The sequence below is a fragment of the Heteronotia binoei genome, chromosome 9 (genome assembly GCF_032191835.1).
Source record: "Heteronotia binoei isolate CCM8104 ecotype False Entrance Well chromosome 9, APGP_CSIRO_Hbin_v1, whole genome shotgun sequence".
Classification (NCBI taxonomy): domain Eukaryota; kingdom Metazoa; phylum Chordata; class Lepidosauria; order Squamata; family Gekkonidae; genus Heteronotia; species Heteronotia binoei.
In genome coordinates, this window is record NC_083231.1 from 108,309,831 (window position 1) to 108,326,455 (window position 16,625).

General features: G+C 47.5%; 1 protein-coding gene and 1 non-coding gene across 2 annotated transcripts in view; one reads left to right on the top strand and one right to left on the bottom strand.

Annotated features, from left to right (window-relative positions):
• The window catches only part of FRAS1 (Fraser extracellular matrix complex subunit 1), a 523,356-nt gene that overhangs the window by 167,410 nt on the left and 339,321 nt on the right, over positions 1-16,625 (bottom strand). Inside the window, 6 exon segments of the mRNA XM_060247149.1 lie at positions 695-1,021; positions 2,834-2,918; positions 4,135-4,405; positions 9,788-9,928; positions 13,655-13,795; positions 15,291-15,431. Coding sequence (XP_060103132.1) covers positions 695-1,021; positions 2,834-2,918; positions 4,135-4,405; positions 9,788-9,928; positions 13,655-13,795; positions 15,291-15,431 — 1,106 coding nt within the window.
• TRNAT-CGU (transfer RNA threonine (anticodon CGU)) lies at positions 13,301-13,367 on the top strand. Its single transcript has one exon. It is a non-coding gene; the product is annotated as a tRNA-Thr (tRNA).

Here is a 16,625-nt window from a genome sequence, read left to right on the forward strand (position 1 = left end):
TGGACAAGTTATTACAAACTCATACTGGCTGAGCATGCAGTTTTGGGGGAGAAGAGCTCCTCTACCTTGACTTTCTTCCTTTCTTTCCGCCCAGCCATGAGATCACAAAGTTTAACAAGTCCAAATTCTTTATCTCACCACAAAAGAGCCTCTATGTGACCTTATCCCCTCCCCACCACAAATGCCACTCAGGAACTAAGGCTGATAGGAAAGGCATGGTTCTCTTCTCTCATTCCTCCATTCCCTGCTCAGTAGTGATAAAACGATTCTTGCCCCGACATTTCCAAGATAATGTTCCAGCTAGAGTTTCCAAGCTTAACCTAGCTGGGAACTACTGGGTAGGCTGGGGGTGGGGGCAAGGGGGGGGCACACTATGCCAGCTGTGTCCACCCCTATGTCACTTTCAGATAACACCCGGAAATGTCATTATGTTGCTCTAGGAACGGTAGGAAGATGTATGGTTTTACCATAGAGTTTCTATTGACTCCCAGAGCTACCCTACATCACAGCCAGGTTTCTCCTGGAAGTGACACAGAGATGCAGGGGTGCAGCCATCACTGTTTCTTTCTCCCTGCCAATGCTCAAAGCAGCAGCAGACAACTAAGGAGCTGGCAGAAGGCTGTAGCAGGAGACCTGGCAGCCCAAGTTCCAACATAAGACACCACTGAAGATAGCTAAAAATCCACAAACTTACCTTTGGAGCTATCTCGATACGGAAGAGTATGTTCTGAGAGTGGTACCCATCACTTGCTTGGAGAACAGCCATGTCTTCTGAACTCCTGGATCCATCGTGGACGTAACGCACAAGTTCTCCCGCAAGGTCATCAAGCTTGAACGTATTTGTTGCAGACATTGTGTTCCTGGAAAACCTGGCCAGTCGCCCGTGATGTGGAGGATCCACAATGGTCACCATCACATCCTGGGGATTGTCATTGTCCCGAATGTCAAGCACAAGGTTCGTTATAGCTGCAGCTTCTCCTCTGCTGACAACGAGGGCTTCGTTCTTTACCACACGGGAAGCCTGAAATACCAAGAAGACCTTCAGTTCCATGATTATTGATAAATTCTCTGCATGCTGATATACACATCCATCCATCCATCCATCCATCCATCCTCTGTCCATCTGTCGATCTATATCAAGGCTTTTTTTGAGCAGGAACTCACAGGAACACAGTTCTGGCCAGCTTGGCATAGGGGGTGTGGCCTAATATGCATATGAGTTCCAGCTGGGCTTTTTCTACAAAAAGCCACTCTCCCACCCACCAATATATATGAAGTAAAAACCCTAGATATTGGGGGTGGAATCTGAGAAAGGTGGAGTTTGAGGAGAGAAGGGACCCCTGTAGGGCACAATGCCATACAGTCCATCCTTCAAAGCAGCCACTTTTCCCTCCTGATCTGTGTAACCTGGACATCAGTTGTAATTCAGGGAGATCTCCAGGCCCCACCTGGAAGTTGGCAACTCTTCCCCTGGCAGCCCAGCTCTATATTTGTGTCAGTAAAATTACATTACTGCACAGGTCTCTTGCATGACTCAGACCCTCTAAAACGTTGTCTCTCCAGTCCCCACCCCTCTCTGCAGCTCTTGACTTACAAGGTGGGGAGGGAGAGAGAGGCTCCCATAGAAAAGAAAGTTCAAAGCAAATTCTTCTTCCAGAGCAACTCCTTGCAAAGTTTGATGAATTGGCCTTTTCAGCTCTGTGGCGAGAGTCAGCAGTTCAAGGACTCTCTTTAAACACCAGGCAAGTAATTCTCTGGGTACACCAGAAATAACATATTACGAAGGACTCATGTTGTGGTGATTACTAACAACTGTGCACTTATCTCCTGAAGCGCAAGGACACAGATTAGTTTAGAAGTATGAAATAGAGGGGGGGGGGAATAGTGCAGACTGTAGAAGGAAAGAAAGACCAAGAATAAAGAGGCTAACTGATGGAAAGAGAGAAACAGAGACAGAGAGACAGACATAGACAGAGAAACAGAGAGAGAGCGCCTTAAAAGAGCACAGTTACCCAACTTCATAATCCTTAGAATTCTCTGGATGTGGATACTAGGGGTTGCCAGGTCTGGGTTAGAAAATACCTGAAGATTTTGGGGGTTGGTCCAGGAGAGGGCGGGGTTTGAGGGGAGGGGTCTCAGCATGGTACAATGCCATAGAGTCCACCCTTCAAAGCTGCCATTTTCTCCAGGGGAGCTGATCTCTGCCAACTGGAGATCAGTGGTGAAAGTAGGAGATCTCCAGGCCCCACCTGGAGGCTGGCAACTCTAGTGGATACAAACAGCCTATTTTGTCCCCCCCCCCTTTAAAGTTCTTCAAGAACATAAGGACTATACACATGGTTTCTTGTAAAAAACAAATTACCCTAAAATTATCAAGATGTAAAATGCTGATATTTAAGACTTGGCTTTTTGCATAACAATAACACTGCAGGTTTACAGAACACAGACAGTACAATCCTCAACAGAGTTAAGCCAGTCTAAATGCAACGGTTTTAATGGGTTTAGACTAGAAAGAAGGGAAACGAAAGCTAAGTGTAGGAAATCAGGGGAATGGAGAGCTGCGCGCAAGTACATCGTTCTCTACACTCTAATTAATCCAGCCCCACTTCACTGCATGAAAGGGTTTACCAACACCGTTAAATGAAAAAGGAAAAAGGAAAAGGAGAAAATTAATTACCAAGAAAGGTTAGTGCAGGGGGAGGTTAAGCGAGTGATGAGCGGTTTTACGGCACAATAACTATGTTTGGAATTGAACGTCAATTAAAAAAATGCAGACTTTCTATTCACGTTTGGAAAAAACATGCAATATGGGTAGCTGCTTTTTTTGTATTACCTGTGTCGAAAGCGCTTGGACAGCAAACACTTCAGGTTCAGAAACGCGCTGCTGGAAGCCAACTTTCAAGGCAAAATGACCGTTCCTACATCAAAATCCCCCCCAAAGAAGACGAGATAAATGGATAACAGGCACCAAACGACCGGGATACAGATACGCGTGCAGCAGGAATGTGCAGAGCAATGATATACTATTTCTGAGGCTTCAAAAGCCCGCTAAAGCTGTTTGATCACAGATTATAATAGGCTGCGGGTGGGTGGAATGAGCCTTCTTATCCTACCTAACAATGGCATCTTCACATCATCAGTATATGGCCTTTCACCAGGCTTTGCTTGCACGTTTTCAAAACTTGGGAGCTAGAAACTTGATTTTTTTTAAAGAAAAAAATGATGAAAACTGATAGTCTGAGAATTGGGAATACTGCACCGGGCACCTGTTCCTGCACATTTGGGGTGAGATTGCAGAAGACGTTTTGGTAAGGCAGGGATTTCCCCACTCCGATCTCCATTGTCCACTGCTGCTCCAAGCAGTTTTCTCTAGGTTTCCCCAAGAAGTGCCATCTTACAATAGAGCTTCTGGCAACGGCTAAAGCTATCCTTGTCACTTACAGGTAGCTCTAGGAAATGGCAGGAACTCTATGGTTAAAACTGCCGGGAAGCAGTTATTTTCCTTTTAAATTTTTGCCTGGGATGCTGCTCCCTCCCCCAAACAACAAACATCCCACTGGCTGCCTGGCAACCCTAAGTTCAAATAAAACCAATTTATACCCTTGACCTGCTGATGTGGCCTCCAAACTCTACAGCAGGGGTGGCCAAACTGTGGCTCAGGAGCCACATGTGGCTCTTTCACACATATCGTGTGGCTCTTCAAGCCCCCTCCACCCCATCGGCCAGCTGGGAGAATGCATCTAAAGTTATAGTTGCTTTCTTTCAACCTCTCCTCCTCCTGTCGCTCTATCTACTTGCCTTCCTTCCTGCCTGTCTGCCTTCCTGTCTTGCGGCTCTCAATCATCTGATGTTCATGCCTTGCGGCTCTCAAACATCTGATGTTTATTCTATGTGGCTCTTACATTAAGCAAGTTTGGCCACCCCTGCTCTACAGCCTAATCTTTCTGAACTTCTCTTCATGACCCCAGAAAAAAAGGGAAACAACTTCCTTGGGTGGGGTTAAATCAATTAATTACTGCATATCTGTCAAGGGGAGCCTGCAAAGAATTTGGGCCAGTTTTGTGCCCTCCACCAGCACCCTTATATTCACAGCCAGAGGAAGTGTTTTTTAAAGACCCCGCAAACTAGAATCACCTGGATTTCTCCTTGTCGTGCACAAAGAGAACCCGCTGCTCCTTCACGTCCTCCCAGGTGAAACGGTCGCCCTCGTTCAGTTCCGTCTCTTGCCCAGTGGCCACCGTCAGCAGCCTGCCGTTGGTGGGAGAGCTTGCCACGTGAAACAGCAGCTCCTCTCTCTGCCCGTCGAGGCCCTGCAGCTCCATGATGGAAACGTCGAGCGGCTTCACCCCACCGATCCCCACCTGGAGCGAGCCGTTTGCCCTGAGCACAGGAGCACGCATGATCACTAAAACAAAGCAAGAGAAACAATGCTCAATTAATATAATGATGCAGACTTCTGAGGGTTGCCGGGTCTGACTCAAGAAATATCTGGGGACTTTGGGGATGGAGTTGGGAGACTTTGAGGGAGGAGCCAGGAGCAAGAGTGTGACAAGCATGATTAAACTCTAAATCTTTCTTTTGGGGCTCATCAGGGCTGGATTAACAATTAGGCAACATAGGCACTGCCCTATGGGCCCCCACGCCTTTAGGGGCCCTGGGCCAGCTTCCCCCCTCTCCCATTTCCCCCCTGCTTGCAGCCCTCCCAGCCTGCACACGCAGCCAGCAACTGAGCTGCTCTTTGCCCGACTTGCCTCATGCGGCTGTTTCCAAGTTTGCCGCTCTCTACTTCTCCCCCATGGCTTTGTTAAAGGGGCTTTTGAGAAGGTGCCCGCAGGCTGCAGTAAGGGCCACGGGTAGCAGGACAGATGCTCCAACTCTGATATAATTTGTGAAGGGGCCCCCAGGATTTTGACTGCCTAAGGGCCTGCACAGGGTTTAATCTGGCACTGGGACTCATAGAATTGGACTTCCTGGTCCAATCGTTTTGAAACTTGGAGGGTGTTTCGAGAAGAGGCACTGGATGCTATGCTGAACAATCGTTGCCTCTACCTCAAAAAACAACCCCCCCCCCCAAGACCCAGATACCCATGGATCGATTCTCCATTATACCCTGTGGGAATTGATCTCCATAGAATATAATGGAGTGCCTAGCAGAAATCCCCCCCCCTGCTTTCTGATGACTCTGAAGCAAGGGGAGGGGCTCCAAACTGGGGAATCCCCTGCCCCCACCTGGGGATTGGCAACCCTAGTTGGAACTCAGCTCCCAGGCATGATGATTCAAAGCAGAATAACATTATGTGGGGAAAAGGGGCCTTATGCTTCCCCCCTGATATTTTCCAGATCTGAAAAGGCCCCAGCGACACTGGGGCAATTTGCATCTACTGGTGGCTACAAGTAAGTTTCTCATAATGGTGAAAACAGCAACTCCCTGGGGTCCGCTTCAGATCAGGAAAAACGATGCAGGTTGGAAGGAAACTGGTCTCCATAGGAGTTCCCAGCAGACTTTTCCCTCCCCCTCCCCCGCTTTCTGATGACCCTGAAGCAGGGGGGGGGCCTACAAACTGGGGGATCCCCTGCCCCTAACTGGGGATTGGCAACCCGGAAACTTTCGTCAAGAGGGCGAGAAAAGTGCCAGGATCGTCATCAACCCGGAAACTTTCATCAAGAGGGATCGGGGCACAAGCCACAAAACCAAACCAAGCAGTGCCTGGGTTGTCCCAAGAGTCAGATGAGGGTCAAAAGCAGACCAAGTCCAATATCTAGGCAGTCCCTAGATCAGGGCCCAGGGTGGTTTGTGAATGACTGGTATTAGGCTCACTGGCTGTAGCTGAGTAGCTTGAGACCTAGGAAAAGATTGCAAAAAAAAAAAAATCTGCTCTAGGTTTAAAAAAAAAACCTTTGATTTTATAGGATTTTTCTCTGAGCTGCATCTTTGGTGCTTTTCCAAGCGCACATTCTGTTTCTAGGATGGAAGAAAACTTGGTAACATGCCAGGGTAAAAGGGGAGAGATGAGCTTGGAATATTTTTCTTTGTTACTCAGAAGCCACTCTCAATAATGAAAAAGGTGGCAACTTCTGCTCTAGAGCGAGGAGAAGAGGAAGAAGGGTAGGTTTTTATATCCCACTTTTCTCTACCTTAAGGAGTCTCAAAGTGGCTTACAATCACATTCTGTTCCCCTTCCCACAACAGGCACCTTGTGAGGCAGGTGGGGAGGAGAAAGTTCTGAGAGAACTGTGATTGGCCCAAGGTCACCCAGTAGGTTTCATGAGGAGTGGGGAATCAAACCAAGGCTGTCAACCAACTTTGTGGGAGAGTCACTTAACCAGGGCTTTTTTTTGAAACAGGAACTCCTTTGCATATTAGGCCACACACCCCTGATGTAGCCAATCCTCCAAGAGCTTACAAGGCTCTTCTTACAGGGCCTACTGTAAGTTTTGGTGTAAGCTTTACTGTAAGTCAGTTTGGTGTAGTGCTTAGGTGTGCGGACTCTTATCTGGGAGAACCAGGTTTGATTCCCCATTCCTCCACTTTCAGCTGCTGGAATGTCCTTGGGTTAGCCATAGCTCTCACAGAGCTGTCCTTGAAAGGGCAGCTTCTGGGAGAGCTCTCTCAGCCCCACCCACCTCACAGGGTGTCTGTTGTGCGGGAGGAAGATAAAAGAGATTGTAAGCCGTTCTGAGACTCTGATCAGAGAGAAGGGCAGGGTATAAATCTGCAGTCTTCTTCTTCTTCTCTTGGAGGATTGGCTACATCAGGGGTGTGTGGCCTAATATGCAAAGGAGTTCCTACTACAAACAAAGCCCTGCTAACAGTGACATTGTAATGTTACTGGCACTGGTGATGTCACTTCTGGGGCAACCCAGAACTGACATAACCACATAATAGTGACATTCTTTTGATGGCTTTGCATTCTCAAACTGAATAGCTTTCTTACATTTACATGCTATCTGCATTCTAGCTTAGCTTGCAGGGTAGCAGCAGTTTTTACTGCTCTCTAATTATACATAGAAAGCAAAAAAGGAAAGACTGTTTTAGACTATAAACAGCTATAGTTTTTTTAAAACTACTGCCATAAGATTTCTTTTTCTTTTTGTATTCTGCTATTACATTCTTTTGCATTCAGCTCTTAGATAGTTTCAGAGCCTAGCTTGGTGAAATAAAACTCTGCATGGGATTTATGAAATGTTCTGAGAAGTGAATTCCCCCAAAGGGTGGAACGTTTTTTAAAATATTGTTTTACTTGGTCTTGTCTGTGTGTTCTCATTATCTGCAGCCTTTAAAACAAACTTCTGAAAGGTAGGAAGCACATTAAAGTAATGGGGATTGGATTCTATAACTTTCTTCTTCTAAGCGAGATGTTTTTCCCTAGTGGAAGGAATCTTGTTCTGGAGGAAAGTTTTGTACAATTAGCGGGAAGGTTTCCCTACTTAGAAGAGAAGAAGAAGAGATTGGATTTATACCTTGCCCTTCATTACCCGAAGAAATCTCAGAGTGGCTTAAAAAATCTCCTTTCCCTTCCCCTCCCCACAACAGACACCCTGTGAAGTAGTGGGTCTGACAGAGCTCTGACAGAAAGCGCTCTTGAGAGGAACAGCTCTATGAGAACTTGTGGCTGACCCAAGGGCACATCAGCAGGTGTAAATGGAGGAGTGGGGATCAAACCTGGTTCTTCCAGATAAGAGTCCGTGCACTTAATCACTACATCAAACTGGCTCTTAGCAGGAGGGAGTCTTCGGATGATATCAGACGGCCGGTTTGGGGCGGCTTGAGGCTGCCCCAAATAAAGCCAGTCAGAAATTGAGCATCCCAGAGCTTCCAGAGGGCACTTGAAAAAGGGGCAGGCCACGGGTGCCTGGGGAGCATCTGAAACACTCACGCGTCCCCAGGCGCTCTTCAGGTGCTTCCCAGCCTTCCAGACAGCTGGGAGCCGCCTCAGAGGCGCCCCAGTGAAAAGGCACCACTTTTGACATGGTGCCTTTTTGAGGCGAGTGGATCGGCTCAGAGGACAGGGTGAGTACGGGATTAGAACGGCCAACAGATGTTGCTGTGCGGACGGGTTTTTTTGAGCGCCTTCTGAGGTGTCTATGGGTCGGCCCGAAGTGCTGATCTGTTAGCAGCCATAGGATCTCTCACAAGAACAAACAAACAAAAAATAATTTAGTATTTTTCATTTCTATGTATGCAGTTCGACATCCCCTGAAGAAGAGCTGGTTTTTACATTCCACTTTTCTCTACCGCAAGGAATCTCAGTCCCCTTCCCTTCCCCTCCCCTCCCCTCCCCACAACAGGCACTTTGTGAAGTAGGTGGGGTTCACAGAGAGTTCTGAGAGAACTGGCACTGGCCCAAGATCACCCAGCGGGCTTCCTGTGGAGATGTGGGGAATCAAACCCCCTTCTCCAGATTAGAGTCCACCGCTCTTAACCACGACACCAAGTCACTGGCTTTACAGAGATACGTGCCAAGAGCAAACTTTATGTGATCCATGCACCAAAAGAGAATGTGGGAGACATTCAATCATCTTCATTAGGACGTGCAAATGCAGTAAAAACGTTGATGCTACCGAAATAAGGATAGGTCTTCAGAGGGCTTTTTTTTTGTAGCAGGAACTCCTTTGCATATTAGTCCGCACCTCCCTGATGTAGCCAGTCCTCCAAGAGCTTGGACTATGATATAAGTTATGGCACTTTATTACACAAGCACAAGCCCTTTTTTTGATGAAACAATTTTCTGTGAAGTATTATGTATGTGGTTAGGTGTATTTTCTGTGAAGTATTATGTATGTGGTTAGGTTGTGAATGTAATGGATTGTTTCCCCCAGTTAACTTGGTAACAGAATGAACGGTGTGCAAACCACAATTAAAAAAAAATGCTGCAATGTTTTCTGAATTTTGTTACATTGTTTTCGTTATTTTGTCACGTTTTTTTCCTGCGGTCAACCTTTCCGTGATTCTCCTTTATTATACCGGATCTTCGTTAATATGCGACAAACGTTTGCTCTTGATAAAAGTACTCTTGATGAAAGTTTTACTAAATGTGTTAGCCAGCATACCACAGTGTTTGTTTGTTTGTATTTCTTCTATTATGAACTGTGATCCCCTGTTTGTTGTTTTTTTCTGCTTGTAAAAGGAATTAAAAGTTGAAACCACTTTTAAAAAGAGAAACTTTTGGTTCAGATACTTTTCAAGGTCTGGTTTCCGGTAATCAGACAGCATCGTTCGACTGTGTCCACGGCCAGTAGTTCCAGCATCTAAATATCTGCAGTGAAGAGCTTCCTTGAGTCTGCCCTTTAAAATCAGTAATTGGACACTAGAGCAATTATCCGTTTTTTTCAAAAAGCACTCTAGGACTACAGTGCGGCAAACAGTGGCTGAAAAGGTCTGTAGCAGGTGGCAAAAGTAAAAAGGTAGCCCCCTGGGCAAGCACCAGTCGTTTCTGACTCTGGGGTGACATCGCATCACGACGTTTTCACGGCAGACTTTTTACAGGGTGGTTTGCCATTGCCTCCCCCAGTCATCCAGGCTTTACCCTCAGCAAGCTGGGTATTCATTTTACCCACCTCGGAAGGATGGATGGCTGAGTCGACCTTGAGCCGGCTACCTGAACCAGCTTCCACCGGGATCGAACTCAGGTCGTGAGCAGAGAGCTTGGACTGTAGTACTGCAGTTTTACCACGCTGTGCCACGGGGCTGCTCACAGAGCAAATAGCTCACAAAGTGAAAATAAAACTTCCATGGGGCAGCTCCATGGCTGATGCCTAGGCACACAGGGCTCTGGAAGATACTCACCTTCACACTCTTTCTTCTGAGGATGGCTGTAGAAACCATGGCCGCAGTCCGCAACACAACGTCCCTCCTGCAGAAACGTGGTAGCATCACACACTCGGCACTGGCTGGCTCCATCACACTCCAGGCATCCTTCAGGGCAAGCTAGCGAGAAAAGGGAAAGGACAGTTCTTGAGAGGAAGACCAAGCGCATTAATGGCATTCTCTGGACTTAGGAAATAAGGCACCTGTTGTTGCCACTTTGCTCTGACCCGGATGGCCCAGGCTAGTATGATCTCATCAGATCATGGAAGCTAAGAAGAGTGGGCCATGCTTAGTATTTCGATGGGAGACCACTAAAGAAGCCCAGGGTCATAAGAACATAAGAGAAGCCATGTTGGATCAGGCTAATGGCCCATCCAATCCAACACTCTGTGTCACAGAAGAACAGAAGAGAAGCCATGTTGGATCAGGCCAATGGCCCATCCAGTTCAACGCTCTGTGTCACATAAGAACATAAGAGAAGCCATGTTGGATCAGGCCAATGGCCCATCCAGTCCAACACTCTGTGTCACAGAAGAACAGAAGAGAAGCCATGTTGGATCAGGCCAATGGCCCATCCAGTCCAACACTCTGTGTCACAGAAGAACAGAAGAGAAGCCATGTTGGATCAGGCTAATGGCCCATCTGGTCCAAAACTCTGTGTCACAGAAGAACAGAAGAGAAGCCATGCTGGATCAGGCCAATGGCCCATCCGGTCCAACGCTCTGTGTCACAGAAGAACATAAGAGAAGCCATGTTGGATCAGGCTAATGGCCCATCCGGTCCAACACTCTGTGTCACACAGTGGCCAAAAAAACCAGGTGCCATCAGGAGGTCTGTCAGTGGGGCCAGGATACTAGAAGCCCTCCCACTGTGCCACCGCACACACACACACACACCCCAAGCACCAAGAATACAGAGCATAACTGCCTCAGACAGAGAGTTCGAACAATATGCTGCACAGAGGCAGGCAATGGCAAACATCTCTTGCCTTGAAAACCCTATGGCGTCCTCATATATCAGATGCGACTTGAAGGCACTTTCCACTACCATTGCTCTTACTTTCTTTGTTGTTGACAATGTAAGAGTTTAGACACGAAAGGAACTCCAGGACCATCTAGTCAAATCCCCTGCACAGTGCAGGAACTTCACAAATGTCACCCCAATCTGTGTGACCACACAGAGGTTCATTTGCACAGACAGAAGTCCACTGTCCAGTTTCTCACTCCACTTCAAGATGGGTAGCCGTGTTAGTCTGGCTGTAGGCGTAAAGAAGAGTAAGAATCCAGTGGCACCTTAAAGACCAGCAACATTTGTGGCAGGAAAGGAGCTTTCACGAGTCACTGCTCACTTCTTTTCTCAACTTCAGTAGAGCAGGGGTGGGGAACCTTTTTTATGCCAAGGGCCATATGGATATTTATAACATCATTCGCGGGCCATAAAAAATTATCAACCTAAAAAAAACAGTTCTCCACTAAGGGAGAACGATTCAGGCCAGCAAAATTAATACAAATAATTGTTTTTCTATTTGAAGTCATGTGGGGAGAGCCTAATCTGGCACGCGCACACACCCGGCCCGCTGCCTTAGGCAAATGCATGGATCCAGGGGTTTTTTGTAGAAAAAGCCCAGCAGGAACTCAGTTACATAGACCACACCCCCTAATATTTGCATATTAGGTCACACACTCATTAGCATATTAGGCCACACCATCTGGGATAACCAAGCGCAAACTGAACTGCGGCTGTAACTTTTCCAGGCCCTGCAGCAATTCTGGCCGGCCAGCCAGGCCCCAGGGAGGCTGCCGCACAGTACATCTGGGCCCTGTGATCCCTGCCTGGTCCTGGGAGGCTGCTGCACAGTGCGGCTGGACCCCACGATCCTTGCTGGCCAGGGAGGCTGCCACATGGCTTGGTTCGACCCAGCAATCCCCGAGGGCCACCCCAAGTGATCTTCAGAGGTTCCCCACCACTGCAGTAGAGGAAGCAACTCCATGTATGCACATAGAAAGCGTCACATATACAATGTTTAAGAACATTACGTTCCAGGAATTTTGACATCTGCCTGGCTTCTACACGCTGAGTGGTTGCTGTTGTCAGGAATAAAATGGGTCTCCATGCTAAATACGGAAAGGTACAAGTGTTTGAGAAGCCCATAAAGGCAACATATGGAAGACTTCCATAGGAATTAAGGCTTGTGTGAAGAAGTGTGGTGCAACGGTTAGAATGTCAGATGAGAATCTGGGAGGAGGAGGAGCCCTGACCTGGATAGCCCAGGCAAGCCCAATCTCATCAGATCTCAGAAGCTAAATAGGGCTGACTGTGATTAGTACTTGCATGGGGGGGCTGTCCTTGAAATACCCAGTCAGGAGGAGGAGGAGGAGAAGAAGAAAACTGCAGATTTATACCCCACCCTTCTCTCTGAATCAGAGACTTTCAATCTCCTATATCTTCTCCCCCCACAACAGACACCCTGTGAGGTGGGAGGGGCTGAGAGGGCTCTCACAGCAGCTGCCCTTTCAAGGACACAGCTCACAATCTCCTTTACCTTCCTCCCCCACAACAGACACCCTGTGAGGTAGATGAAGATATTGGATTTATGTCCCGCCCTCCACTCTGAAGAGTCTCAGAGCGGCTCACAATCTCCTTTACCTTCCTCCCCCACAACAGATACCCTGTGAGGTGGGTGGGGCTGAGAGGGCTCTCACAGCAGCTGCCCTTTCAAGGACAACCTCTGCCAGAGCTATGGCTGACCCAAGGCCATTCCAGCAGTTGCAAGTGGAGGAGTGGGGAATCAAACCCGGTTCTCCCAGATAAGAATCTGCACACTTAACCACTGCACCAAACTGGTTCTCAAGGTGAGGGCAGGCTTTAATCAGACACCTCCCTGAATATCCTCCAGGCCCCCAGTAGGGGACAGTCACCAGAGGTCGACATGTTTTCCAGGTGCAGACACACACACACACAAAATATGAAAATACAAAAAAAAAAAATCTGGGAAGAGAAGAGTATCAGGTTCACAGAAGGGCAGAATAAAAATTAGATGAGATCAGTGTTCCCTCTAAGCTGTGTTAGTGTGAGCCAACTCACTGTTTTTTAGTCTCCGGCTCACACAATTTTGCCTTAATGGCCCCAGAGCAAACTAATTTATACAGTAGCTCACAACTTTAATGCCGGTAGCTCACAGAGTACAATTTTTGCTCACAAGGCTCTGCAGCTTAGAGGGAACATCGGATGAGACATCTGTTATTTCAATCATCTACTCTCCATCTAGTGGAGGAAAGGGCCATCAAGTCACAGCTGACTTATGGCAACCCTGGAGGGTTTTCAAGGAAAAGATGTTCAGAGGTAGTTTGCCATGGCCTGCCTTTGCATAGTAACCCCAGACTTCCTTAGAGGTCTTCCATTGAAATACTAAGCAAGGCTGACACTGCTTAGTATCCAAGATATGATGAGAAAAGGCTAGCCTGGACCATCCAGGTCATGGCAAACTGAGATGGTGGCTCAGTAGTAGAGCATCTGCTTCGTAAGCAGAAGGTCCCAGGTTCAATCCCCGGCATCTCCAACTAAAAAGGGTCCAGGCAAATAAGTCTGCAAAACCTCAGCTTGAGACCCTGGAGAGCCGCTGCCAGTCTGAGTAGATGATACTGACTTCGATGGACCCAGGGTCTGATTCAGTAGAAGGCAGTTTCATATGTTCATATACTTCCAGCCAATTTACTTGGCAGGCCCTGAATTTTAAGTACTATACAAGGTGTGGGATGGGGTGAAAAGAGACAGAAGTTCCTCTCTATCCACTCTTGTCTGATCACAGTTTTATGAAACTCTATTTCACTGATGCATTTCATTCACCTGTGCATCTCTGCTCTCCATGGTCTGCAAAGTAGGACTTCCCACATTCCATGACACACTGCGAATCCAAGAGAAGGAACGGGGGTTCACAGCGGTTGCATTCACCAGGGGCATGGCACTGAAGACAGCGGGCATCACATTCTTTAAAAATATGAAGACAAAATATGCAGAAATCAATTTTCCTAGGTCTAAACATACATAGAATCATAGAGTTGGAAGGGACCTCCAGGGTCCAACCCCCTGCACAATGCAGGAAACTCACAAATACCTCCCCCTAAATTCACAGCTGTCAGATGGCCATCTAGCCTCTGTTTAAAAACCTCCAAAAAAGGAGAGCCCACCACCTCCCAAGGAAGCCTGTTTCACTGAGGAACTGCTCTGTCAGGAAGTTCTTCCTAATGTTAAGCCAGAAACTCTTTTGATTTAATTTCAACCCACTGGTTCTGGCCCTACCTTCTGGGGCAACAGAAAACAATTCTGCATCATCCTCTATATGATACACAAGATTTACCCATGCATAACCTTTGCATGTCACCCTTTCTCAAAGGCACTTAATGTCCAGGGCACCATATAATTCTATACAGGGTTAAATAGCTGGTAGATTAGACACAGGGATGGAATTCTAGCAGGAGCTCCTTTGCATATGAGACCACACACCCCTGATGCAGCCAGTCCTCCAAGAGTTTACAAGGCTCTTTTTTGTAAGCTCTTGGAGGATTGGCTACATCAGAGATATTTGTTGTTGTTCAGTCGCACAGTCGAGTCCAACTCTTTGCGACCCTATGGACAAAGTCACGCCAGGCCCTCCTGTCTTCCACCATCCTCCGAAGTCTGCTCAAATTCTGTTTGTTACATCAGAAATGTTGTCCACCCATCTCATCTTTTGCCGTCCCCTTCTTCTTTTCCCTTCTGCCTTTCCCAGCATCAGGATCTTCTCCAGGGAGTGCTCCCTTCTCATTTGGTGGCCAAAGTATTTGAGCTTCAGCTTCAGCAAATGACCTTCCAGGGAACAGTCTGGGTCGATTTGCCTTAGAACTGTCTAATTTGATCTTCTTGCAGTCCAAGGGACTCTCAAGAGTCTTCTCCAGCACCACATCTCAAAAGCATCTATTCTGCTGCGCTCAGCCTTCCTTATGGTCCAGCTCTCAGAGCCATACGTGACTACTGGGAATACCATCGCTTTGACTACACGGACTTTTGTTGGCAGGGTGATGTCTCTACTTTTTATTATACTGCCCAGGTTCGCCGTAGCTGTCCTCCGAAGCAGCAAACATCTCTTTAATTTCATGGCTACAGTCACCATCTGCAGTGATCTTGGATCCCAGAAATGTGAAATGCTAGAATTGCTAGAATTCCACCCTTGGGCCATTCCCCCTGCCATCACCATTGTTTCACACAGGCCTTGTTTTTGTAGAAAGGGCCCAGCAGGAACTCATTTGCAGGAAGGGGCTAATGATTTGCATATGAGGCCACGCCCCTGATGCCAAGCCAATTGGAACTGCATTCCTGCTCAAAAAAAACCCTGGTGAACACCCGATAGCAGCACCCCACACTGGCGATTTCTGGCTTGTGCCCTTCAAGCAAAAACAGGAAGTCACATGGCATCCTGCAGGAAGCACCATCACACAAGACTTACTTTGGCACGTGTCAGATTCCTTGTAGAATGCCAATGGGCATTGTTTGACGCAGTCGCCATCGTGGAGAACGTATCCCTCCATGCATTGCAAGCAGTCGGTACTCCGGGGACCGCTGCAGGCATTACAGCTCCAGTCACACTCTAGATCATTGAATTTAAAAAAAAAAAATTACAATGGAGATATCGTCTGTTTTAACACACACCGTACAGCCGACTTGCTGCAGATGCGCTGAAGGGCAAAGGGAGAACAGCAGAACAGATGTGAGATAGCGAAAAAAGAAAGACAAGGAAGTCTAAGGAGAGATCTTAGAATAACAGGAATTTTTCTCTGGGGTGTCACATTTCGCAGTTATGTTAAACAGAGGCACAGGCTGATGTTTTTTTGCCGTGAGAAGTCCAGCCGAGCAGTCAAAACACACTGTCTCCTCTAGGAGCTTGTGGCCACTATCTGCTAACACTGAGCGTGAGTACCCATCGCTCAGGGGTCTATTCTGCCACAGCGAAATCATAAATCTCTTCCACGCACTAAGATGTCTGGGATTTCCCACGAGGGCTGCTAATTAAGCTGGCCGGATTGATGATGAAGGTGACATTGCTCCCACAGTCGAAATGAATTTCCAGGAAGGAAGAGGAACAAAGTTAACGGGGAAGAGGAGAGCCCGCAGCTCTAGGCAGCCGCCGGGTGTCTCTTGGGATAGGCGGGTGAGAGCTATAGGAAAAGACAGTCTTATTATGAACGGGGCGAAGGGTTTATTTAGCGCTAATGGCATGCTAGATGAGGTATGGCATGGAGCTGCGCCAAGGTCTTTACCCTAGAGTGCCTCAATACTACAGCAGACAGGTAAGACAGGCACTGACTGTAAAGGAGCAAAGATGAGACTGAGGAAGACAAACCGCGATGGATGGGCCAGTAAAGCAATTCTCGGGTGTTGCAGGAATAGTAGGAATAAAGGAAGAGGAAGAAGAAGAGGAAGGCGGAAAAGGAGGAGGAGAAGAAGGAGGAGAAGGAGAAGAAGGAGGAGAAGGAGAAGACTGCAGATTTATACCCCGCCCTTCTCTCTGAATCACACAGAGTCTCAGAGCGGCTTACAATCTCCTTTATCTTCTTCCCCCACAACAGACACCCTGTGAGGTGGGTTTGTGGGAAGGAGCTGGAGGAAGAGGAGAGGGTGGCAAGCTGTGATAGACAATGCATTGTAGTGTTCAGAATACCACACCTGGCAGCCATGGGGGAAAGTGGTGTCAAGTCGTGGCCAGATTATGGTGACTCTGTAAGGGTTTCAAGGCAAGAGCTGAACAGAAGCAGTTTGCCATTCCTGGCCTCTGCGTAGCCTC